Here is a 27,675-nt window from a genome sequence, read left to right as displayed (position 1 = left end):
ATGGTGCTAGTGTGCACAGAGCGAGGCCATGGTGCTAGTGTGCACAGAGCGAAGCCATGGTGCTAGTGTGCACAGTGCGAAGCCATGGTGCTAGTGTGCACAGAGCGAAGCCATGGTGCTAGTGTGCACAGAGCGAAGCCATGGTGCTAGTGTGCACAGAGCGAAGCCATGGTGCTAGTGTGCACAGAGCGAAGCCATGGTGCTAGTGTGCCCAGAGCGAAGCTATGGTGCTAGTGTACACAGAGCGAAGCCATGGTGCTAGTGTGCCCAGAGCGAAGCCATGGTGCTAGTGTGCACAGAGCGAAGCCATGGTGCTAGTGTGCACAGAGCGAAGCCATGGTGCTAGTGTGCACAGAGCGAAGCCATGGTGCTAGTGTGCCCAGAGCGAAGCCATGGTGGTAGTGTGCCCAGAGCGAAGCCATGGTGCTAGTGTGCCCAGAGCGAAGCCATGGTGCTAGTGTGCACAGAGAGAAGCCATTTTATTAGTGTGCACAGAGTAAAGCCATGGTGCTAGTGTGCACAGAGTGAAGCTGGTGTGAACAGAACCTTACAGTTCTTGGCAAAAATGCAATGGTCAGCATTAATATATTTACAGGGGGGGGGGCAGTTACTGTAGAGACTTAACTTTAATATTAAAGTCACAGGTTATTTCAGGATACAATTCAGGATTAATAGGTGAAAATGAGTTGATATTCCTAAGAACTGTTTGCAAGTCGAAACTTATTAGGATAAAGGCTGTGCAAGTGTATGGAAGAATGCGGCTCTGTGTATAATGTGGAATGTTTGCTTGTCCCCTTAGGCACATTGTACAGAATTAGTTATAATTTCAGCTACTGTATATTACCCTAAATATATAATATAATCACTGTATTTGGTATAAGATTCTCGACTGTGTATATAGAAGCAGTGGGACGTATGCCAGCCCACATCTCCTTTTTTTTTACCACAATAGGTTTGGCAAGTTTTCCTCTACAACCTTGAAATAGCTGTTTTGTCTGTATTTTAAGAATGATGCATGTTTGCTGCACGCTCAGCGTCATATAGGAAAACCGAGCTGCCGATTTCAAAATGACCATGAACTGCATCAGAACCTGTCTAGCACAATGAAGTGGTGCTCTAAAAAAATTCATGTACGGTATAGCTTTATAGATAGGGCTGATTTTACACAAGATATTGATTGAAGATCATAGTACATGAAAGTCCCCCCTCATAAAACATACATTCTTATGTCCCCTATGAAACTATAGGATAAATGGTGGCTTCCTTTATTATTCTACTGATATGTGATGATTGAGATTCTACTGTGAAGGAATAGTTACTGTATTGAACAAGATGCAGGGTGGCCATGTGTATGACAGGTGTAACACTAACATATATATATATATATATATATATATATATATTACAATAAGCATCAGACCTTGGTGAAATTATATCAAGACTAAATCTCGTAGACATTTTAAGCCGATACCTAAATTTCACCAAGAGATTCTGACAGACAATAAAAGATATATACGAAACTTATGGCAAATGAATATTATTGTCCTTTCCATCAAAATGACACGATCTCTAGCTGTGTGTGAACTTTTATTGAGTGCGGAGAATATTGTTGCGTAGTGCATTGTGCAGACATCATGTTCTTGGCATAGCTTGGATTGTGTGCTTTCCGAATAACTCTTGAGAGCTGCAATAAACCAGTGACACATCAGGATGGAGATAAAGATGACAAATATGTACAAAGGCTTTATTATTTTCTTTGACTTTATTGAAGTTGACAGTGGATAAAAAATCGGTCGGCTGATTACTACAGCTCTCACATTTCCATCATATATTCCATACTATCCTATTGGTCCAAGCGAAATATGTTGAAAGAAGATGACAGTAGATAAGTGATTCAAGTGCAGCCTGTTCTATAAGACCAGGGGCTTTATTATCTTCTTCACTTACCATGCCTTTGCTTCAAAATCTGGTATTTTGTTTGTTAAAAAAGCAAAATAATATATACCTGCCATTGTGTGACACCAAGCTGAGAGGGGGACAGCATGTGCATCTACCACTGCCTGATTATGTCATGGGATAACCCATGGGATTTTTATTGGATAACCCTTCTAACCATATTATCCACTTTCCCCCTTTGATGGTGATGGTGAAAGTGCCCATATAACAGCTGCAGTTGCAACTCTACTGCCCCTTAGAACACTGACAATAACAGGGCCTTCTTAAAGGGAACCTGTCACTAGGTTTATTCCACCTTAAATGATGGCAGCATAAACTAATGACAGAAATGCTGAATGGAATGGTATCTTAATTACATCATTCTGTTCAGCCGTTCTCCTATTATGCAGGAGAACAGGATTCTTGTCACCCCGCCCTCCAGCTGCTTATTGACAGTTGTCTGCTTATACACAGCAAGGATAGATAACTGCCAATAAGCAGCTGCTGGGTGGAGTCTTCTGTTTCTCATGAATATTGAGGACTACTGGGCTCATGCACATAATGCAGAGGACTACTTATTGTCCATGTTCTTTAGGAGGAAATCCCTGGATCAGCTGCACAGAACAATATAAGTGATACATCATTCTTTTCTTTGTTACTAGTTTATACTACCCTTAGATAGTATACTGACATAATCCTACTGACAAAGTCTCTTTAACAATGACAGATATAGTACACCAATAACAGTGACACCCAAGTGTTCTAATAGCAGTGAATGCCACTGTGCTCCATTTACAGTGCCCATGTAATAGCGACAGTGTCCTATAACTGTGTCAGTGCCCCAGTAGCTTTTGGTCATTTTTTTTTTGCCTGCATAAAGGGGAATTACTAGTATACTGGTTTATTGATGCTACTTATGCTGGGTTTACACGTAGCAATTATCAGGCAAATTTTCGCGATAACGATCAAATTCGAACGATAATCGTACGTGTAAACGCGGCGAACCATCGAAAAATCGTTCATTTTCATCTTTTAACATTTTCATAAATCGTCGTTCGACGATCACAAAAAATTTGCCGATCGTTTTGTGAAAACAGTTGTCGCGCGATAGTCCGGCCGCCCGCAGCACCGCCCGCCCCCCCCCCGCTCGCAGCCCGGCCACCCGCTCATCCGCAGCCCCCTGCGCCGACTCGATTGCCACCCCCGCCGCTCTGATCGACACCCCCGCCGCCCGATCGACTCCCCCGCCGCCGCTCAGATCACCGCCCCGATCGCCACCCCCACCCGCCGCCGCTACGATCGCCCCCCAGCTGCCGCTCCGATCGCCCCCCCCCCCCACCGCCGTTCCGATCGCCCCCCCCCACCGCCGTTCCGATCGCCCCCCCCCCCCCCCCACCGCCGCTCCGATCGCCATCACCGCCGCGGCCAAGAACATACGTTACCTGCTCCGCGCAGCAGGTCTTCGGACATCCCCGGCTCCCCTCTTCAGCGCACTGATTGGCTGAAGAGGTGAGCCTGGAATTTCAAACGGCTCCTCTTCAGCCAATCAGTGCTCCTCTTCAGCGATCGGAGTGGCGGGGGGGCGATCGGAGTGGCGGGGGTGGCGATCGGGGCGGCGCAGGGGGCTGCGGTTGAGCAGGGGGGGTGGGCTGCGGGCGGGCCGAGCTGCGGGCGTACAATCGCAAAACGATTTTTCCGTACGATCTATCGTACCGTCTAAACGCTGATCTTTATAAAAAAAAATTGTTACTTCGAAATCGTTAATCGTACGATCAGGCCAATAATCGCCTCGTGTAAACTTAGCATTACTTTACCTTATTAGGGGCCCACTAGATATAACATAATAGTAACAGACTCACAGGGTTAATGACAGCTGCTGTAACCCAAAAACAGTGATAGCCACATCTGCTGTATAGAGAGTCAGGGTCAGTTCAGTGAACTGACCCTCACAGTAACAGCTATAGCGCCCCTATAGCCCTTATAAGAGTGACACTGCCCCAATAAGTCTCACTACCACCAGACCTTCATAATAGTGACGGCCACAATACCCTCTTAGGGTGCCTTCACACCTACCGGATCCACAGCGGATCTCACTTCTGCGAATTCGGAGCGAGATCCACTGCGGATCCGGTACTATTCACCCTAATGATAGCACATACCCGCAGCGGGATTGACATCCCGCTGTGAGTATGAGCTTTAACCCCCTGATGGCCGCAGCCCCGCTGCATCCCCGCCTCCTGCAGCTCCACCGCTGCCCCCATCAGCCCCGCAGCCATCACGCATCCCAGATCATCCCCGCAGCCCGCCCGCATCATCCCAGCAGCTGCGCCGAGGAGCAGGTAAGGTATGCTCTTGGCGGCGGCCAGCGGGCTGCAGGGATGATGCGGGGGGCTGCAGGCTGCGATCGGGGATGCGTGCCGGCTGCGGGGATGATCGGGAATGCAGATGGGCTGCAGAGATGATGGGGGATGCGGGCGTTGATCGAGGATGCGTGCCGGCGGCGATTGGGGATGCAGTCCCGGGGCTGATGGGGGCAGCGGTGGAGCTGCAGGAGGCGGGGCTGCGGGCATCAGGGGGTTAAAACTCATACTCACAGCGGGATGTCAATCCCGCTGCGGGTATGTGCTATCATTAGGGTGAATGGTACCGGATCCGCAGTGGATCTCGCTCCAAATCCGCTGAAGTGAGATCCGCTGTGGATCCGGTAGGTGTGAAGGCACCCTTAAACATTTCCATGCTCTCATCACAGTCATAGTGCTTCCATAGAAGTTACTTTCCCCCACAGGAGCTCTATCTCTCTGTGCAGTACTGAATGTATGTGGAAATCCATTTTACTGATGCCCTGCATATTATATGCTTTAGTATCTAGGGTATCTGTAAATCCTCTCCGAGGGCCTTGCTGCCATAGTTTTGCTGACCGTTTTAGAAACCATTGAACCGTGGTGTATTCACCCATGCCAATATTTCACACTGTGTTCTCGCTGTAATGTATGTGCAGCAGCTAGCTAAGAAGCTCACAACTTTTATCAGCTCCTTGCTGTGAATTTTGAGCTTTCTAAAAAACACTCTAAACAATACAGCAGTATAAGTACACTTGAGAAAGTCTACCTCAACTTGTCATAAGGGCTCTACACTCTAGTGAAGGGGGTTCACTATTTGATCAGTATATTTAATCTGATTTTAAAGTCAAGATAAGAGTGGAAAATAAAAAAAAGTAGGAACATTTCCATTATATTTATTCCGTGTTTCGGATCCACTCCTGATTTTGGCGTAAAAAATACTGATCAAATACTGAAGTGTGAATGAGGCCATGACGTATATTCACATATGGCTCTCAGCGAGAGCTAATTTCTGTGTGCAAAAAGAACTGTTTTATGTACTTTTGAACAGTCATCCATGTGACTAGTCAAATGCAACCTGTGAAAGTGAGGTGCATAAAGTATAAAAAGTACATAACAAACTGTCCTCAGAAAAGAGTCTGCTTACAAACACCTCTTTTGATCATATTGAGCTAATAGAGGATGCCCCTAGGTTTGATTAAATGGGAAAACCCAGTATACTTAAAGTGTACCTCCAGTTGTAATGGCAGTTTTGCTAAACAACATGGTGCTAGGTCTCCTGGAGACAGGAGCTATGAAGATGGGTGGAGCTTGAAGCTCTGTCTCCTAATACATAGTTATACACTGAAGAAAGTGGGGATAAACATATTTCAGTGCCTAATTCTGATGTGTGTGTGTATATATATATATATATATATATATATATATATATATATATATAGTATATATATATATATATATATATACTGTGTGTGTGTGTATATATATATATATATATATATATTCGCAGTGCTGCACAATAATCATTTGTTGGTTTCTTTATTGGACAACAAGTGTCTCACTTCGCAGCAAACTGCTGCCAACTGCCTTTTGTTAAGGAAATTCCATCTCTAGCAGCAAAGTGACCAAGACAGAACACAGGAAGTTGAAGTGCAGGAAAGTGGAAGACAGGCTGCCTGTGTACATGCAGTATGAGCCTGTCTGCCTCCTCCAGAGAACCCACACTGTGCTCCATAGGGGGTCCACACTGTGCCTAAAAGCTAGAATCAAGGTTTCTTATCTCCGTAAAGTTTTGGGTAAACTCTTGTGTTCCCACTGCATACACAGTGCACAGTGTACTCTCCCCCCCCCCTTTAGCTTGTCATCATTATCACCTTCATCTTCATCATCATCAGTAATTCACTGCTTAGACCAGAGTTGCTTTTGTGATGTTAACCCTTTATTTCTCTACTGCTGTTTTTCATTTCTGTTCACATAGCACATAGGAAACCCAGTGCATCAATAATCCACTTCTCCTCTCTGATGCCATCTATATGAGTTTACTGTGAAGGTCATCCCCCAGCACAGTGCTTACCTATTCTGTCCAGTGCAGTTTTCTAGCATCATATCAGGGCATAGAAGAGAGGAGTAGGTGCTGTCCTGCAACTGGCCAAAGAAGCAATGGAAGAGAAGTCCATATGTGAATACTGCTGGCAAACAGACCAGCTATGGTCCTGAAATAGAGAGAATGAGAAATAGCTGTGCATTATGAAAGGGGATCTTAGGGATTTATTCATAGCAATAGGAGCACTAGAAGGGTTAATCTAGTAAAGTCATGCACATATTTAAACATATTGCGAAAGTACAGATACACTTTAAGTACCAGACATTGCATTTATTAATCTGTTCAAGAAGTTTAAAATCTATTGTTACCAAAGCCTTCTAGTGTCCAAAGATTTTCCAGTATTATGAATAAAAATGATCTAATTTTATAACTTGTTTCAGTGCTTAACAATCCCAGTAGAGAATCATGATAAACTACATTTCCTGTAGCAAACTAAACAGAATGCTTTTTAATGGTGCCAGTCATTTGGCACATCTTTTTTTTTAATGCAGTTTGTTATGTGTCAGTGTGGACGTGCACCGATATAAAACACTGCATATAAATTAAACATTAAAAGGTAGACACAGGCCGTTTTAGAAGCTCAATTATAATCTTTGGTTATGCAGTTAGTGCCTGAAGGACACCCACATCCATTTCATATCACATGTCCTTCTATTGAAAGATGATCATTGGGCTCAAGTAACATTCTAGCACAGCGGGAGCTTGCATAATTTATACTTTTATATTATGTGCTGAAAATTACGAACGTAAACAAATGATTTTTCTCATTACAACGCTTTCTGATTGTTTTGTTTTTTTCTTTTGTAGATTGGGTCACTCCTGGATTACTACCACTTTTATCACAGTAAAACCATCAAGAGGTCCGTCTTATCAAGCCAAGGAACGCACAACTTCATCTCAATGGAACCAAAGGTAAGCAGATCCCCACCGTGTCTACAGCCAATGGTCTTGCATTATTAATTTGTAATGTCACACCAGAAAAGGATGCTCACCAGCCATTTGAGTACTATGGAACTGATACATCACCTCCTTCAGTCCCTGTCAAAAGCCAGACAAAGAGGGGATGTGCAATGAATGTTTGCTTACTTTAGGAGACATTGTAACCTTGGTTAAAACAAGCACGGAATAAAATTGTGTTTAGCAGCATGAAGGAAAAATATACAGAGACAAAGCGTTTTACGTGTTGATTTTGTGTGAGATAGTATGATAAAACTTAGCCATTGCCACACTTATACAACATAAGCATTGATACCTGGACAGGTACATATGTATGACATTGACTGCCACTACAAGAAAAGGCTCATGGTTTTTATATGTTCTTTCCCCATATTGAATTAGACCTAATCAAGCTGGTGTAAAGTAGAATTGGCTCATTTGCCCCTAGCAACCAATCAGATTTCACTTTCTATTTTCCAAACAATCTGTGAGGAATGAAAGGTGGAATCTGATTGGTTGCTAGGGGCAACTGAGCCAATTCTACTTTACACCATGTTTGATAAATCTCCCCATATATGTGCTGAACGTAGTTGCAAACATAGCAAACAGAATATGAAGAATCTAAGGCCTCATTTATGTGATCCGCGCCACGATTAGCGGAGGAGGATCTCGGCATGGATCCCCCAAAGGGCAGCCCCCCGACGCCCGACAGCAGTGATGACAGGAGCGCAGAAGACAACTACTTGCCTACCCCTCCCCCACCCCCGTGCCGGCTGGCTCATATGTTTACCGGCTTGGGGGGAGTAGGCGAGTAGTTGTCTTCTGCGCTCCTGTCATGTCTGCTGCTGTGCAGCTGGGAGTATCCTTGCCAGGATCCGCATTAGGACATGTCCTATTTTTAACGGTGCGGAACATGTGGGGGTCGCAGTACGGATGATGTGAATGGCTGCATTTACTTAAATGGTTCCTAAAATTGTCCATGGTCGCACGGACAATTTTACGGGACATGTGAGTGCAGCCTAAGTTGATTTTATAGTTATTTACCATTATAGACCCAAGAACACTATCCTCACTGTAGGCCACCTTTTACTTCAGACACTTCTGCAATACCTAGCCTGTATGAAAACTACAGCATGTGCGTGAACCAACTAATGCATTGCTAAAGTAGCTTTGCCCCTTCAAACTGTTGATTTTGGTTTTGGTTTTAACTGGTTAACCCCTTTCTGACATATGCCATAAATTAACATCACAGATGTCTGGGCTTTCTCACATGGTTCCGTAAGTGTACGCTTTCCCCTATTATAATACTATGATGTCAACTCAGAAGCTGGGTTCGCTTTGTAGTGGGGGAGGTCCTCACAGTTAATGATGGGCAGCAGCGATCACCGTTAATCCCTTAAATGCTGTTATCGTAGCATTTAAGTGTCTGATCGGGACCACATCTTTGGAGAGAAAATGGAAATGGCTGCCCACTGATGGATCCCATTCAACCTGACAAAGCTTTAGAGGATATACAGAGTAGAATTGCAGAAAATCCCTAGGTCTCAGTGTGCAAACCTTGCGACATTATACTCAAGAAGACTGGAGGTGTAAGTGCTAAGTGTGGCTAGGTTCCCACTTTTGGGAAAATATCGGGTAAAGGCAGCCATCTTATAACATAGATGATAAAAATGATCATTATTAGAGGCCATCTATTTAACAAGACGGCCGCCTTTACCCGATACTTTCCCAAAGTGGGAACATAGCCTTAAAGGGCCTGAATAGTTATGTCAATTCAATATTTTAGTTTTTTCTTTTCAGTAAAATAGCAAAATATTTTAACATTCTGTTTTCACTTTGTCCTTATGGGTTACTTGTGGCAGAATGATGGAAAATAACCGCAAATTAACAAAATGGGGAAAAAATTAAAGGGTCTGAAGACTTTCCAGATGCAAATGTATGTGCAGGAGAAGATTCTTTGTTAAGCATGAAAGTGAATGTAAATGGCTGGAAAGATACTGAGTGCCTAAATGTTTTCTTTTGGATGATTTTGCACTGATGCAGTGTATTTGTGCCCTCTATATTAATAAAAGCGACTTGCAATGTCACCAATGAAAAGACACCTGAAGCTCAGTCATGCACTGGTACCACTGTGGAGGAAGGCAACAGGGAAGATAAATTGAATACAAATATAATCTAGACAGAAATCCACGCATTTATAGTATTTACCCTAGGATCCAAATTTAATGGATGACATGGCCTACAATGAATTCTATGAGCTGTAATATCAATTTTCAAAAAGGAAGAATTGAAGGTTTAGTAATAAGAACTATTTTTTTTATTAAATCAACGGTTTTTGATTGGAATAGGAGATATGTAAATACTAATGTTTCAGGCCAATTTCATACACCGTAAATTAAAAGCTAAATATGACCGTAATTTTGAATGAAAATAAAACAATATGTAAACAGATGACAGAATAACGGCTGTATTTTGCAAAAGCAGGTCGTAAATAATGAACATGTTCCTTATTTGGATGGTCGTATTCAATTATGGCCGTTATTGTGTACTGTGTACACAGTATATGTCAGCCAATTTCCAGTGGAGCGCATTATTAGGCAGTGTTCACACATGGTATTTCCGTCAGTCTTTTGGTCAGTATTTTTTCAACCAAAACAGAGGCGAACAGACAGGGCAAAATTATACTTATTTCTGTGTTTTCAACCCATTCCTGGTTTTGGTTGAAAAAAGACTGACCAAAAGACTGACAGAAATACCATGTGTGACTACACTTGTAGACAGAAATGCTATGTTGACTCGACTTCTAGTTTTACATATAAAACAACTCTATTTCTAGTTTTACATATAAAACAACTGATCAAAATACTGACTAAAATACTGACCAAGAAACTAGGTGTGAACATAGCCTTCAATGTAAAATGCTGATGTATTTTTACTTCAGAATTACTGCAGTATTACCGTTATTTTACGGTGTGTGACATAGCCTCATTAGGATGACTTTTTATATAAAGGGCAACAAGTCTTATTACTTTTATACATAAATTTATTTAACCCCTTAGTGACCCCCCGATAGTGACCCCCCCCGATATGGCTTTCTACAATAATGGGCTTTATTCTGTCCCCGTCGTTTTTTTTTTTTATAGCAGGGACAGAACAAATAATGCTTCCGGTGCAGGAGCACCGATACCGCACAGGATCAGCTGTTAGTATGACGGCTGATAGTCTGCTGCAACTATCTAGAGCGGTAATTTACGGCTTTGAATAGTTTTAACCACCTTTATGCCACTGTCAAGTCATGACAGTGGCATGTAATGGGTTCTGGTCAGGTGTGGTACTATACTCCCCAGATCAGAAGCCCCGCACCGATGTCCGGATGTCCGATCCGCGTCATGGCAATCCCCCCAGCCCTCTCCAATAATAAAAATGTATTATATTCCCTATATATAAAAAATCATTACATAAAAACACCAAGAAAACACTAAACCTATACGTTTGGTGTTGCCACGTCCGTAACAACCCAATCTATGAAACTATATCATTAATTATATCACATGACACACGTTGTTTGAAAAAAAAAAAACACAGCACCAGTATTGCTGTATTTTATAAATTTGCTTCCAAAAATATCATAAAAGAGATTAAAAAATCATATATATGTAAAACTTGGTATCAATAAAAACTACATATCTTCCCACAAAAAAAAGTGCCCAAACCAGCTCTGTCGCGTAAAAGAAAAGAACGTTATGGATGGACAGTTTTTGTTCTTTTTTTTCAAAAAGATAGTTTTCTATTGTGCCAAAGTGGTAATAGTTAAAAAAAACTATGCAAATTTGGTATCAACATAACCGTAGTGACCCATATAATACATTAATTATGTTACTTTAACTGCACGCTGAATAGCGTACGTTAAATATAAAAAAAACAAAACAGGAAAAATAAATTATCTCAGAATCGCTAGCATACATTAATGCATTATAGCGCTATAAGCTCATAAAGTGAGAAAGGTCAGATTTTGAAAATTGAGCTTGATCATTAAAGCCCCAACTAGCTGAAGCACTATTGACTGCATTGTATAAAATGGCTGCCGCACCTGAACAGGATTCAGCCACCACCGAAGGATGTTACACTTTAAGGCTATGTTCCCATGATCTAAAAATAAGGGCAATTAACTGATCATGACCGTTAATATTTGCCCTTATTTTTACATTGTGGGAACATAGCCTTAAAGCGGTTGTTCAGTGAATATTTTTTTCTTTCAAATCAACTGATGTCAGAAAGTTATATAGATTTGTAAATTACTTTTATTTAAAAATCTTACGTCTTCCCATACTTGGCTGCTGTATGTCCTGAAGAAAATGTTGTTTTATTTACATTCAGACACAGTGCTCTCTGCTGACATCTCCGGCAAGGAACTATGGGGATTTGCTGCTGCTCCGGACAGTTCCTGACATGGGCAGAGGTGTCAGCAGAGAACAATGTGTCTAAATGTAAATAAAACAACACTTCCTGTGAGATATAAAGTAGCTTATAAGTATAGGAAGACTTGAGATTTTTAAATAGAAATAAATTACAAATCTATATAACTTTCTGACACCAGTTGATGTGAAAGAAAAAGTTTTTTGATGGATAACCCCTTTAAGGAGTGGCTGTTTAAACCAAACTAAAGCCAAACCTGTCCATGGAATATATGTGCAGGTAAGCTGCTTTAAAGGAAGATCAGTGAAAATTTTTATTAAAGTGTTGTATTTCACCCAAAAAGTTATACAAATCACCAGTATACACTTATTACGGGAAATGCTCTTTTCCCTGCACTTACTACTGCATCAAGGCTTCACTTCCTGGATAAAATGGTGATGTCACGACCCGACTCCCATAGCTGTGCGGGCTGTGGCTGCTGGAGAGGATCCTGGGGGGAACCTGGGGGGAACCTCAGTGTCCCTCCAGTGCCCTGTGTCCCTCAGTGTCCCTCTGCCATCATGCTGTCCAGCAGCCACAGCCCACACAGCTCTGGTAGTCGGGTCGTGACATCATCATTTTATTCAGGAAGTGACATCACCATGTTATCCAGGAAGTGAAGCCTTGATGCAGTAGTAAGTGCAGGGGAAAAAAGCACTTTATAAGCATTTCCCGTAATAAGTGTATATTGTTGATTTGTATAACTTTTGGAGAGTAATACAATACTTTAAGAAAAAAGGACTTATCTTTTAATGTGAATAGGGCTGGGCTGCAATACCCTATACAGTCTGTGGACATGGGTGTCGTTGTTTTTGTGGCATACTCTCATGAGAGCACAGCACAGCGCTGTCTTTGAAGAGGAGGGCTGCACAACCTGAAGCAAGAGATGTCACAGCACAAAATGGTAGCGCTGGAACACTGCTGTGCCGTCAAGTTTCCTGCGGCAGCTTAACTCAGGAAATAAGCTGACCCTGGGTACCCCGTTAAACATTTATCCCCATTAGTGTTTTATTGGATTGGGGGCTGGAAGAACACTGTTCTTGTGAAGATTGACAAGCATTCCTGAGGTTGAACACCACTAATAAAACAAGTGGTATGGTATGCCTCTGACTTGTGTATGGTATGCCTCTGACTTGTGATATTACGCTCTCAGAGGAGAGCGCCATATCAGTCAGTTTTAATTTGCATCCATCAAATGAAATATTGCAATAAATGTGCTTTCATCTTTCTCATTACAGACTGTTAGCAAACTTCACAGATTCTAGCACTTTATCATAAATTGTGATCTGGGAATCACAGAAGGTTACTGTGAAGTTACAAATGGAGCCATTTGCATGAATGTAAATATGCTTGGTTATCTCACCTTAACAAAGGTCAAATGTGTCTAAAGGATGTGAGAAAGCAAATAGCAATCGTGCAGACATTAAATTAAGCAGGACCTTCATTGTCATTGAATCCCAATGCATTTGTTATTTGTTTAGTGGCCATTTAATTTGTTGAGATAAGAACGAATGAAATAGGAAATACAGGCGAGAAACCTCAGCCGATGATGCCCACAGCCTCTATATGTAGACATTGGTGTAAATACTTATATAATCTCCCATGGTGAAATACAGCACATGCTATAAATACAGCATTTAGAAATCAGACGTTATATAAAAAAAATAGTGAAATGTATAGGAGTCCTTGTTACTTTGCTGCCTGTACTCTCACTTCCCATAGGACACAGCTTTACTGGGTTCACACTACGTATATTTCAGTCAGTATTGTGATCCTCATATTGCAACCAAAATCAGGAGTGGATTGAAAACACAGAAAGGATCTGTTCACACAATGTTGAAATTGAGTGGATGGCCGTCATTTAATGGCAAATATTTCCTGTTATTTTAAAACAACGGCTGTTATATTGAAATAATGGCAGTTATTTACTGTTATATGGCGGCCATCCACTCAATTTCAACATTGTGTGAACAGAGCCTTTCTGTGTATTTAATCCACTGCTGGTTTTGAATATGAGGACCACAATACTGACTGAAATATACGTAATAATCTGTGACCACAGGTTAGTTACAGTTCCTGCAGGGAGTCTGAAGTAGTTAAACCTCCTGTCTTATCATGGGCTCAGACCAATACTGTATCCTTTCTGTAGCTCTGGTGGTGGTGATGGTGTGTGTGTGTGTGGGGGCATTACTTGAAAAAAGGCCTATGCAATTTTTATATATACATATATAATACAGACATATTTAGTAAATAATACAAATTAAACAAAAATAGAGAAATATTTCATTTAACACTATTATAGCACTAATGTAGGAGCAACACAGAGCTAACATATGGAATGTAATATCTTATTTGTAAGCTGAATATGTTACTTCTCATATCAAGCTAAAGGGAAACTGACAGAAGGTCAGAAGACTCTAACCTGCTTTTACATTTCCGTAGCTGGGGATGCTGGGAATGAAGGGGATTTTTTTTACCTCCATCTTCAGTGCAGTTTTCCTTAGGGGCCTATTACATCAACAGATTATCTGACAGATTTTTTTGCCAAAGCCAGGAATAGACTTTACACAGAGATCAGGTCATAAAGGAAAGACAGAGATTCCTCCTCTTTTTAAATCCATTCCTGGCTTTGGCTCAAAAAATCTGTCAGATAATCTGTTGTGTCATAGGGCCCTTAAATCTTAAATTTAGTAAATCAGGCAGTTTGGTGCACTGTGGGTAGGACTACTGTACCCAGTGCACCAATGTGCCCCACCCATTGGCTGCCTCCTCATGAAGTGATCTCACACTGCAGAGTCCCAGATGAATATCCATGGGGTGGATGGGTTGTAGCCCTGCCCCCAGTGTGGCTAATTTACATATTAATTATATTGAAGATTTAATTACAATAGCACTGAGGATGAAGGTAGTCAAATTATATCCTGAGCATCCCTTGTGCTATGGAAAGGTCCTTTAACCTGTAGTAATGGCCCTCTTAAACAAAGCGATAACAAATTTTTACAAATTAGCGATAATAACTAAAACTTTGATTCATCTCCCTGTGGAAATACAGCCACTGATCAAACGAATAGCAATAAATTGTTAATCGTGGTCTTTCAACATGTCCTAAAATCATCGCTGGTCCTTCGATGATTTTCATAGATCGGTTAGTCTAAACCAGCGCTTCTCAAACTTTTTCTACTGGAGCCTCACCCAAGAGACAAAATGATGCCTGGGCCTCACCAGACTGACCAGGAGGATGCTGAGGCCTCACTATCTATTTTATTTTTATTTATATAGCGCCAACAGATTTCGCAGCACTTTACAATTCTGGGAGTACATACATAGACAAAAATAGACGTTACAGAGATACATATAATTATCCATACATGAGGTGAGGCCCCTGCATGACTAAGTGATTGGGGCCCGACCACTGGGGTTCCTCGCCATTTCGAGAAAGGGGACCCTGAAATCCCAACTAAATGTCATTGTGGGCTGCGCATGCATACAGTGGCTCCATTCATTCTCTATGAAGCCAGCAAAGAGAGGCGAAAGCCGCATTCACCTATATTTAGCGGCTCCATAGAGAATGAATGCATGCATGTGCAGCCCGCAGCTAAATTCAGCAGGAATTTGGGGGCTCCCTTCCTAGAGTTTGCAGGGACCCCCCCCCCCCACACACACACACACATACAATTTATTAGTTTTGCCCTATCCCATGGATACTGTGGATATTTCATGATTAAACCAGATTACCCCCTTTGAAAGACGCATTTGAGTTTTTTTGCATCATCACAGCAAACATACCACATCCTCTCCTATTTCTCTCTTGATAGTCTTGATGCAAAGTGTCGGGAAAACCCTCAAATTGTGTAATACTGAGCAGGACCAAAATTGATTCTACATAAATGAGGCTCTACTCATTCATCTCATTTTATAATCTCTCCCTGTGAAGTGAAATCTCCTTTTTGCACCTGGATAGAACCTAATCCCATCAGTGCACTTTGTTTACTGCAGACCGGGAACACCATATTTCTTCCCATCTCCAGTGCATCTGACAAATATTACTATCTTGCCTCCCATAATCATCTGCATCAGCAACACTTGTACTGCTTTTGTGTAAAGGAATCGGCTCTTTGTTTTGAACAGGATGCCAGGAATTGTACTTGTCCACCAAAATATATAGCTATAATGAGGGGGATTTATCAGAACTAGTGCAAGGCAAATTTGACTTTATTAAAGGAAGTAAATAACACAGAAATATTAGGTTTCCTTGTAACCTTAGCAACCCGTACAATGTGAAGACATTACTCAAGGTGATCAGTAAATAGCATTAAGCAAAATGGCTAAATAGCTTTTTTCAGCATTTAACCCATAATAAAAGGTAATATGAGTTATATGCTTATTTATGTGTATGGCAAAATTATTCCAGTAATATATTATCACCCAGGCACAGAAAAGATGGTAAGTGTGCGATTAGTCTGACCACTGGGATCACCATTGATCACAAGAACAGGGGTCCTAAGCACCCCGTATTGAAGAGAACATTGGTACCATATTGCACACTGCCACATATCACATACTGCCACTTCATTCTCTCAGTTCCCTGTGTTTGGCCAATGTCTCCAACTACTGTAATAATAAATGCACTGAAGTACTATAATAACAATGGGGCTTTTCATTACCATCGTCTAAAAAATCAAGTTAATTAGAACATAAAATATGTTTATTGGAATACAATTTCTGGGGAAAAAAATTCTAAATTCCTGTGATTGAATATATAATACAGTGCATTCAGAAAGGCTTCAGACCCTTTCACTTTTCTCACATTTTGTTATATTGGGGTCTTGTGCTAAATAGAAAAATAAATTGAAGTTCCCTGTCCCCCCATCATTTTGCTCCCAACACCCTATAATGGAAACCAGAATGTTAGAAATCTTTGCTTATTTGTTAAAAAATAAATATATTGCATTGACATAAAAAGTCAGACCTCTTAGTAGGTGCTTGAAGTTGACTCACCTTTAGCCAGTGTTCTGTAGTGTGATGCTACAAGCTCTACACATCTTTTCAGGTCTCCCCAGAAAGTCAGGTTCAAGTCAGGTTTCAGTCTGGACCACTCAAGGACTTTCACAGAATTCTCCCTAAACCACTCCTGTGTTGTATTGGCTCTGTGCTTGGGGTCACTGCCTTGTTGAAGTTGAACTTTGACTCAGTTTGTGGTCTATAGCCCTCTGAATCAGTTTTTTATTAAAAATATGTCTGTGCTTTGCTTCAATCAGCTTTTTCTTTTCCCTGACCAGTCTGAAAAAGCACCCTTAGACTATGTTCACACTACGTAAGTTCCGTAATATTCACGGCTGTTGTAACAACGCCCGTGATTACTACGGAACGAACATAGTGATGCCTTCTAAAAAGTCCTGGCCAGAGTGTATACACATTGTATACACTCTGGCCGGGATCCCTAGCGGCGCCGCAAGAAAACCTGTCAGTGCACACAATGGAGCAAGCGGCTCCGGCGACACACGCTCCATTGTGAGCAGTGGGGAATTCAGCGTCAGTGAAGATCATCCGGCCGGCTCTGCCACCGGCTTTTCCGTGACCTGGTCGGGTCACGGAATGGCCGGTGTCTGATCCCATGTGAACATGGCCTGAGGGGGCGTTTAGACGTACCGTATCCGCAGCAGATTTCACGCTGCGAGTTCACAGTGAAATCTGCTAACGATACCTTCCCTGTCATTTTCAATGAGAAGACATACACACAGCGGGATTGTCATCCTGCTGCGAGTATGTAAATGCCAACCCCTTTACCCCCACACCAGCCCCCTCCGCTCGGAACATACTTTTCCTAATCCATGCTCCGGCTACATCTGAGGCTCCCGGCTCCTGTAGGTCCCGCTCAGCTGATGAGTGCACGGCCCCGCTACAGTCACTGATTTGCTGGGCGGGACCGCTGGGAGTCTCAGATGCAGCCAGAGCATGGATCAGGTACAGTATGCTCTGGGTGGCGGGGGGTTAAGGGGGCCGCCATTTACATACTCTCAGCAAGATGACAATCTTGCTGTGAGTATGTCTTCTTATTTAAAATGACATGGAAGGTATGCGCAGTTGATTTCGCTGCGAACTCGCATTGTGAAGTCTGCTGTGGATCCGGTACATGTGAACGCACCCTTACAGGTGATGCTACCACCACCATGCTTCACTATGGGCAGGTGATGAGTGGAGCATCTCCAACATTTATGGCATATCCAAAGGATAAAAACAACTCATTTAACTGCTTTGCCTTTGTGGCTACCTCTGACCTCTGCAAGCAAGTCAAATGAATCCAGGGGGGGCCTTGTTCTTAAGATAGAACTTGCAGCTATCCTGAGGATATGCCATAAAAGTGTAATATGGGAATGCTCCTTTAATAGTGCTGAATATTTAATATTCTTATTTTGAAGAGATGGAGAGTTACAGTCCGTGCATCTCTGCTGACTATTTGTCTCCAACTCCACAGCCCTGTTCAGCAGGATACAACCAATGATACACCCTATCTTGCCTGTACAACCTATCTTACCTAATGGAACACTGTGCATAACAGTGACAGAAAAAAAGAAAATAACATTTATATCCTTTTCCACCATAAATCTTTGTGTTGTTGACAGCGCACCCTTACAGTGTTGGAATCAATAGATCCCCTGCCTGTAATAGGGCACAGGCGGAATACTCAGACCAAATTACATTTGGCCCGTAGAGTGAATAGTTTTGATAAGGTGCCAGTCTGAGAAAGTCCTTTAGATGTGACACAGCGTTGAAGGTTTGTGTTTGCTAACATTTCCATTAACTCTTTAAACATACTCAGACGAGTTCCTCAACATTTAGAATTTTCAATATTCTGTCATTTCTTATATTTTAGTTGCCAAACTCACAATTTCACATTTCATTAAAATGAGTGGGTACTGGGTATTGGGATGACTGTCTGTGCTAATGAAGAACCTGATTTGCACTCAAGAAATTAAATCGGACACCCTGTATATATTGTTTGCAGGAAAGAGAAAACTCTCTAGAAAGAAGAGTGTTCTGAGTACTCTCATAAATGTCACCCAAACCTGGTTATCCTAGATGGCCTGGAAGACTGTTACATTGCATATATTGTCATTTTTTCATGATAAGTATAATAATTAAAGGAGAAGTCCGGTGAATTTTTTTAAATTAAAGTATTGTATTGACCCCCCCCCCCCCAAAAAAAAAAAAAGTTATACAAATGACCAATATACACTTAATACAGGAAATGCACATAAAGTGCTTTTTTCCCTGCACTTACTACTGCATCAAGGCTTCACTTCCTGGATAACATGGTGATGTCACGACCTGACTCCCAGAGCTGTGCGGGCTGTGGCTGCTGGAGAGGGTGATGGCAGGGGGACACTGAGGGACACAGGGCACTGGAGGGACACTGAGCATCCCCCTGCCATCATCCTCTCCAGCAGCCACAGCCCGCACAGCTCTGGGAGTCGGGTCGTGACATCACCATATTATCCAGGAATTGACAATACCATTTTATCCAGGAAGTGAAGCCTTGGTGCAGTAGTAAATGCAGGGAAAAAACTACTTTATAAGCATTTCCAGTAATAAGTGTATATTGTTGATTTGTATTACTTTTGGGTAGCAATACAATATTTTGTATTGTATTTCACAATACTTCTTTAATATAAAAATTACTTTATATCTGCAAGAAATCTTGAACACAATGTGAGCTGTGCCACAGCCTCCCACCCTGGATAGTGTATCCTATACAATAGAGAACACATATACATTTTGTATTTGTGCTTTATGAATATGGCGGGATGGCTGATGTAAATGTGCCAATTGTTTTTATTGTACATGCAGGTAGGAGCAGTCTCATTTCAACATTTCTTAACAGCCCATTACTGCCTTATAATACATTTGTGTTTAGTGTAGAAGAACACAGAAAGCTGGTTTCAGAAGATAGCTTTAGCAATTTCGTTTTTGTGAATCTATGTGGATATTTATTAGATTGACATAAAAGAAATCTGTCTGTGATTCACACAGGCATTCTACCAAATTTGCAGTTACTGGGACAATCGAGAATTTGTTTTACCTCTCTCTGCAGCAGTGCTGTATGAAAGTAGGTTGAACTAGATGGAGTTTTACATCTTTTATAAACTGTTAAAGCATATTGCATTTGAATAGGTCACCAAAATAGCTGTATTGAGTTCTTGTTGCTAGATGAGTTTTAGTTTTTATTGACGGCATTTTGGGGTGTATACAACATTTTGATAGGTTTTTATTCCCTTTTTGGAGAGGCAGATGATTAGAAAATAGCAATTTTAACACTGATTTGTTCTATAGTGTTTACCATGCAGTATGAATATTTGAGAATTATATAGTTCAGATTGTTACAGAGGTGATGAGACCAGTGTAGTTTTTTTCATCTACAAAAGAAGGTCTTTGTAAGGAGTTTTCTTTTTGTTATTTTTGTATGTCATTTTTTTCTTATTATTTCTATAATATATTGCTGCACTATATTTCAGTGTTATGCCTATCAGTTTTACATGGATTCAATACATGGCAGACCTGAAGTCATTGGTAGCTGTTTAGTTGCTAATAGCAATCCATCTCCACCATCACAAAACTGGAGTTGTCCTTCTGTAAATCACTTGGGTGAATGTGGCATCTAGAAGGTTAAATGGCCGGGATCTAAGGTTCCTCAGATCCCAGTTTACTAGACAGCTGAAAAACTATTAAACCTGACTTGCCTTAGAAAGGCACAAGCTAAGTAAAGTCCTTGGTAACGTGAATGGTAGAAAAAGGCATATTGGGGGTTTATACAACAGGACTGTTACTGATTATTAACACGAAAGTAACCAGGTAAAAGGAACTTTTTAGTAAACATGAAGATGTGCTGAAAAATTTAAACTGTTTTTGACCATTACATCACTTCCTATCACGAGATTCATGATCACTACTTATGGATGACATAAGAGCTACATGTTCTGTTTATCTAAAGAAAATGGCCCACTATGCAAGCACATTTGTTTCTGTTTTTTTTTTTTTTTTTTTTTATCTTGAGCAGGATATTAATTTGCTTCACAGTTTTTCAGCGTGTTTAATCAAAATTACAATGAAAAAGAATGGTTATCTCCATGCTGGATGCTTAGAATATATTTGACCAAGCCAAGGTGATAGCGGTCCCTGGACTGAAACAAAACTATGCATTGAATCAGATTTATTTATACTGTGCCATTAGGATGATGGCATCCAAGCCCTTAGACATCCATCAAGAAAATAGTCCCTACACTACTGCCCCTTCCCCCACCTTGTATCATTGAGACCAGGCAGCAATTCTTAACACAGTCAGCAGGCAGCTGTGTTTATGGTGTTAACAGCATCTACAGTGCATTTGTCATATTTGATTACAAGGGAAGGGATATAGTCATTTAACATAATTCATTTAGTCATTTATAAATCAGTAAGTCCCAATGCCCTACAGCTTATGCATCTCCTGTTGGGCTGATAATACAGACGGATAAAGTCACTTAGTTCAGGGTGATATGTTTCCTAGTAAACAGACCATTAGCCTGTCCAATGATACTTATTGACGTATTTACTCTGACACATTATAGTCGGTAATGGGTTTTTCAATAGCGTCCATAGTTCATAGGTCTGTGATGCACTATAAGTCACCATTAAACATGTCCTTTCCTATACTGAGTGAGTCAGTGACTGTAGCACTTATTCTATTAGATTCTTTTGTATATTTCCATAATAAGGAATGATTGCCATATAGAAGAATATGTGTAGCAAAGATCCTACTAATGGTATGAGATACCAGTATAGGCAAATATCATACTTTACCTAGTTTGACATAAGACAGAACTAACTTGTAATAATGATACTTTTACAATATTTTACATGTAAAAATTCTAAGATGCATGCTATAGTGATATTCTTTGGAGAGTTACTTCTATATGGTCTGGGCTACATTGAGCTGCAATATTACATTGATCCCTATGAGCAGTCAAGTAGTTGTTCATAGAATTCAAAAAGAATAAAAATTTCATGTGCATTGAAATGGTAGCACTAAAAAAAAAAGGTCATGGAGCAAAAAGTCAAGATAACATGTAAGTTTGACTGCACAGTGAACCATGTAAATAAGTTGATGAAAAATGTAATTGGCATAGTCCTTTAGTGATATTGCTTCCAAGCCCATTCATCTTGGAGTGCAGCCACCAAACATCAGATCTGCTTACTCAGACAACCCCTTTAAATGTACGCAATAGAATATGCATTTATTTGTTAGTCTTAGGGCCCTATTACACAAACAGATTATCTGACAGATTTTTTTGAGCCAAAGCCAGAAATGGACTATAAACAGAGAACAGGTCATAAAGGAAAGACTGTGATTTCTCTTCTTTTCAAATCCATTCCTGGCTTTGGCTTAAAAAATCTGTCAGATAATCTGGTGGTGTAATAGGACCCTTAGAAAGGTAGCTTAAAGCGACTCTGTACCCAAACCACTTGTACCTTTGGATAGCTGCTTTTAATCCAAGATCTGTCCTGGGGTCCGTTCGGCAGGGGATGCAGTTAAAAACGTCATAATGTCATAAAAACTACTTTTAATCCGGCAGCGCTGTGTCTAACGGCCGGGGCTTACATTTGTATATGCATTAGGCTGGCACAACCTCTCTGTCCTTCCTCCCCACCCTCCTCATCATTAGGAATGATCCAGGAACATTTAGGGTATATTCACACGGTTGGGCTCGCAGCGAGATTCTCGCTGCGAGCCCGGCAGGTCCTGTCAGTTCCCATACACTACATACTTGCTGCGGTCTAAACGACCGCAGCGAGTATGTAATTATACCGCCCTTAACCCCTTCTGCTCCCGCCCGGCTCCCCCGCTGTAAGCATACATTACCTGTCCTTGCTGCACGGGTCCGGCGTCCTGCTCTCCCGTCTGGCCAATTAGTGTGTTTCCCAGCCGCAGCCACTGATTGGCCGGGCGGGAGAGCAGGACGCCGGACCCGTGCAGCAAGGACAGGTAAAGTATGCTTACAGCGGGGGAGCCGGGCGGGAGCAGAAGGGGTTAAGGGCGGTATTATTACATACTCGCTGCGGTCGTTTAGACCGCAGCAAATATGTAGTGTATGGGAACTGACAGGACCTGCCGGGCCCGTTCGTGTGAATATACCCTGTTCGTGTGAATATATCCGGTTTGAGCTTTGCACAGGTGTATTAACGATCCAGCCCATGTGGAATAGGAAGCAATCTGCCTGGAGCATTCCTAATGATGAGGAGGGTGGGGAGGAAGGACAGAGAGGGTGTGCCAGCCTAATGCATATACATATGTAAGCCCCGGCCGTTAGACACAGCGCTGCAGGATTAAAAGTGGTTTGGGGGGTCAGATTGTGGGTACAGAGTCGCTTTAAGCATTGTGTTGTTTTAAGATGTTTAGGCCAAGCTACAGCTTTTACCCTTATGTGTTTAGTAGATTTAATTGTTCAAAACCTACAATGCAAAGCAATAATTGGCAAAACTATGTAAAGTGCTGTGGAATCTGTGTGCGCTATTCAAATAAAAGCATTATTATTATTATTATTATTATTATTATTATTATGCAAAAGTAACTTTGATAGGTAATAATTAATGTCAGGGTTTTCTGCTTATAATAGAAATTGTTTGACAGACAACTGTGCCTACAGACATGTAGAGATGTGTCCTTCCTTATCTCTCCTCTGGGTTCAGTATTTACTAAGATGAATGAAATGGTATAACTATTAGCAGTACTGCAATGAAGCTGCCATGTGTGAGCATAGCCTTACAGGCCAGACATGTTGGTTGTTTATAGATGCTTCAGCTCATGCTGGGACCTTCTCCTTGAACGGTTATGGAGAAAGCTAGAGGATCTAGAGGAGTCTAGAGGATCTTTGATGGGGTTATCTTTTTGTGTTTACAACTATCTTAACTTGACAGCCATGACGTAATTGTAATTAAATTAATATGTTACATATTCCCTCTAAATGTGTCACTTAGTTGGAAATTTGGCCATAATATATTTAACCATTAACCTTTTATGGCTTCCATTTGTTGTGGAATGCATGAGCTCTCCGGTAGTCCATGATGGGGAGCTTTCAAAGAAGGAAACTAAAAGATAACTTTTGTTGTGTGTAATAAAGCCTACAAAAACATCAACACTCACATGTGAAGACAAATATTGCACCGTGACCTCACATGTACCCCAATCAGGTACATATAGAGTAAGCATTAAAAACACAGCCCCCCACCAATGGGCAATCAGAAAACAATATACAGTATATCTCAGTGACCAATATGTCACAGAATACTACAACATTGGTACTGTAGAAAAGGTACATATGTGGCCCCTAGAGTTGAGTGAGCAGTTGAGTGAGTCTGCCACTTGAGCAACCAGCTCAGTTGAAATCAATGGGAGACTTGAGCATTTTACCTGGTGCACGCTACTCGAGAGCAGAGAGCACCTGGTTAACATCGGGATTTAACTCAGGACGAAGACGTTCTGAGTTAAATTTCATTTTTTTGTTCCCGTTTTTGCATATTTCATTCCTTCAGGGGATGTCTAAATGAAATATACAAAAATTAGAATGAAACAATGTAAATGCTTTCTGCAAAGAACATTACAAGTGAGGTGGGGCTGTCTGCAATTGACAGCAATCCCTATCTCACTTGTAATGTGTTTTGTATAAAGATATTAAATTTTTTCAATAAAACTTTTGTATATTTAGTTTAAACTTCCTGAAGGAACAAAATATACAAAAATGATAACAAAAAAATTAAATATTGTCGATCATCTAGCTGTCAGTTATTTGAGCAGCATCCAAGCATGCTAGCTCAACACTAGTGGCTGTCTAAATTGACCAGAATTCCACATAAGAGAGAAAGAGGTGAGGTACCTGAGTATATATGTGGGAGGATGAAGATACTGGGGCCTAGGGAACCTGAAAAAGCCCTATTATGAGGTGCTAAGGATTCTATAATGTATATATCTCTTAGGCTGGGTTTACATATATAAGTTGGCATCAGTTGCGTTTTTTGCCTAAAAACTGACCACAACTGATGTCACAACTGATGCCAAAAATGCATCAGTTGTGATCAGTTTTTCTATCCTTCTTTTCATTAAAAACCATCAGTTTCCATCAGTTGTCATCAGTTCCCATCAGTTGTCACAAGTTGTGCTCATCAGTTGACATTTTTTTTCCCAGTATGTTTTCCTCTCATTTTCAATGGGATTTGCGGGGGAGCGCACGGGGGCTATATACTACAAGGGGAGAGTGCACAGGGGGGCTATATGGGAGGGGGAGAGCGCACAGGGGGGCTATATGGGAGGGGGAGAGCGCACATAGGGGGTTATATACTATTGGGGGAGAGCGCACAGCAGGGCTGTATACTAATTGGGGGAGTGCACACAGGGAAGCTAAATATTACTGGGGGGGCTATATACTACTGGAGGAGAAACAGGGGGGGGGCGATATACTACTGGGGGACCAAGGGGGTACTATAGGGGAGGGGGAGAGCACACAGGGGGAGAGATGTGTTTATTTTGTGCTACTATTTGCCTGAACGCCAGATGCCAGAGCCGTACGGCATGCGTCCTGCCCGGCGAGGCATCCGGCGCTCTATACGATTGAATTGGTGCGGTCCGCCAGGACGCTGCAAGATGCGTCCTAACGCACCGACGGTCCGGCGATGCAACGGCCACTAGTTCACCGCCGCACATTTTGAACGATCCCATTGAAAACAATGGGATCAGTTCAAAGATGCGTTTCCCTCCGGCACTTTTCTCCTGCGTCGGAGGGAAACGCCGCCGCACGGCCGGACATATGTAAACCCGGCCTTAGTAGGTGTCTGCACTGGTAGTTTAAATGTCTCAAATACACATATAGTAATCATAGGTATTATACCTCCAATCAGTGTCCAGATCCTCATATAGTTAAACAGAGAGCCATACATTAGGCAGTAGTCAAATCTGAATTTATAGAACAGTACTTATCATTAGTAGAAAGATGATATTTAAAAAAGGTTCCAATGCATTTTACTTACCATGCTCTTCAGGAACCCAGTTGGGGTATATATATAATGTGGGTAAGGAGATGCATGTTTGACATCTCGGTCACTCCAGCTCTCTGTTGTGGATTTTCACTTTGTAGTCACAGATTTCACTCTAGTTTGGACAGTATTAGCCCCATATAATGGGGGCAGTCTATGTCCGGGCTACCCAAAGAAGCTTCTGTGTGTAGTGTATGAGGAAATGTGTCAATTGAACATGACCTTGCAATTCTCTTAATAGAAGTCTTGGTAAATGGTGCCGGAAATAATCCATTGGCTGAACATACAGTCAGACCGTTCTCGTCAATGGACTGTATGTAACCTGTTTACATGTCATTTGTGGGTCTCTTTACAAAAACGAGCTGCATAAAGAGACTGTGCTACAAAGACTGCTGAATAGAATGATTATATGTCTCATGAAGGAAAGAGGTCACGTGGACGAGGGCTGACGCTTTTTTTTTCTTTACCTGCACTCATTCGTAATTGAGTCCTTGAGCTGAAACAGGTTTTCAAAAGTCCATTTGACCTATAGATTTAGTGTTTCCACTGTTGTAGACTGTAAAGAAATGAGCTTGGAGTTCTGTACCCTGGTGTGCGTGGTCTTTATGCTGTGAAAAATCCTTACATTCAGACAATGCTGTGTCTGAAAGCTTAATTGAGTGAATCATGACAAATAATCATACGGCTTTGAATTATTATTTTTCCTTTCCGTCTGTCCTCTGTGAATTTGCTGTTTGAAATTAGTTTCAGGCTGTGATAGAGAGTTAACTGTTTCTCGGAGATAACAGCCAGGAGTTATTCTTTTATTCTTCTTACAGCTGAATACATCGTTGATGTATTGTTTCTAGATTCCTTTTGTTTCATTAAATTATTACATTAATTTCTGATTTCATCTTTGTGATGAAAAAAAAACCCCTTCAAGCTTTTGTAACACTGCATATAATGGATCATTATAAAGTTGACATCTCCTTGTTTGCTTAAAATGGAAGTGTACTTGTTTTGCTTACCTTTGACCAGTACATGGTGCCGTTTTGACTTTTGAGCTTTAGAGGGAACCTGAGAGCTGTTTCATGCTGCCTGAAACAAGGACAGAAAGAGTCAAGGTCGGTAATACAGCGAACTATGATTTATTCTGAAACACTCATCATAGTTTTTAAAGCCACCAGGAATGGTGTAACTAGTCATTGAGGACTGTGGACTATGTGTGTATAGGGAGAGATGAGTCCCTTAAAGTGTATCTGTCATTTCAAACAACTTAGCAGAAATCAGTAGTACAAGTGTATATATACGAAACTCTGTAATATATCTTATTAGGTAAAATAGCTTCCTTTTGTACTCACAAGACTGCAAGGCCTCTCTCCATACTTCTTATCTATTCATTACTAAGGAAGAGCAGTTATCAACATAGTGAGTACAAGGTTATACTATACAAACAGAAACCAAGGAGGTTAAGTGAGCAGAACGTGTGACAAGCAGACAGAAAGGATCCAGGGTTTCTGGCCAGAGAAAATGCTGATATTACAGGTTAGACTGCTCCCTACTGGTCTGAGAACATCTGAAAGTTTGCTGTGGTGAGGTAGGATGTCATACACCCATAACCGCCCCATGACATACTGGTACGTCATAGTGGCCTGAGGGTTAAAATCATGATTTCTCTAAATATGTCATGATCACAGAGGTTAGCCATGCTGTGGGGGGCACAGAGGTTAGCCATGTTTTTAGGGGGGGCACAGAGGTTAGCCATGCTCTGGGGGGGACAGAGGTTAGCCATGTTGCTTTGTAGTGTTGGGGCCCTGGGATAACAGCTGCCTATATGTCCCTCAATGTCTGCATGGATTTTATCAC

The 27,675-nt window shown here is 41.5% G+C and overlaps 1 protein-coding gene and 1 long non-coding RNA gene across 7 annotated transcripts in view; one reads left to right on the top strand and one right to left on the bottom strand.

Annotated features, from left to right (window-relative positions):
- The window catches only part of PCSK5 (proprotein convertase subtilisin/kexin type 5), a 341,536-nt gene that overhangs the window by 35,632 nt on the left and 278,229 nt on the right, over nucleotides 1-27,675 (top strand). For all 6 annotated transcript variants that reach the window (XR_011362133.1, XR_011362134.1, XR_011362132.1 and 3 more), the window contains exon 2: nucleotides 7,186-7,290. Coding sequence is in view for 3 of the 6 variants with exons in the window: in XM_069961823.1 (XP_069817924.1) it covers nucleotides 7,186-7,290 (105 nt within the window). In the remaining 3 variants the exon portion in view is untranslated. The remainder of the gene's footprint in view (nucleotides 1-7,185; nucleotides 7,291-27,675) is intronic.
- Nucleotides 1,552-26,907, bottom strand: LOC138785655 (uncharacterized). Its single transcript, XR_011362135.1, has 3 exons — nucleotides 26,838-26,907; nucleotides 6,349-6,487; nucleotides 1,552-1,684 (listed from the first exon to the last, which is right to left on the bottom strand). It is a non-coding gene; the product is annotated as an uncharacterized lncRNA (long non-coding RNA).

Source organism: Dendropsophus ebraccatus, chromosome 3, assembly GCF_027789765.1.
Source record: "Dendropsophus ebraccatus isolate aDenEbr1 chromosome 3, aDenEbr1.pat, whole genome shotgun sequence".
NCBI classification, from domain to species: domain Eukaryota; kingdom Metazoa; phylum Chordata; class Amphibia; order Anura; family Hylidae; genus Dendropsophus; species Dendropsophus ebraccatus.
Note: the sequence above shows the minus strand (reverse complement) of the source record. Positions and strands in the feature narration are given on the sequence as shown.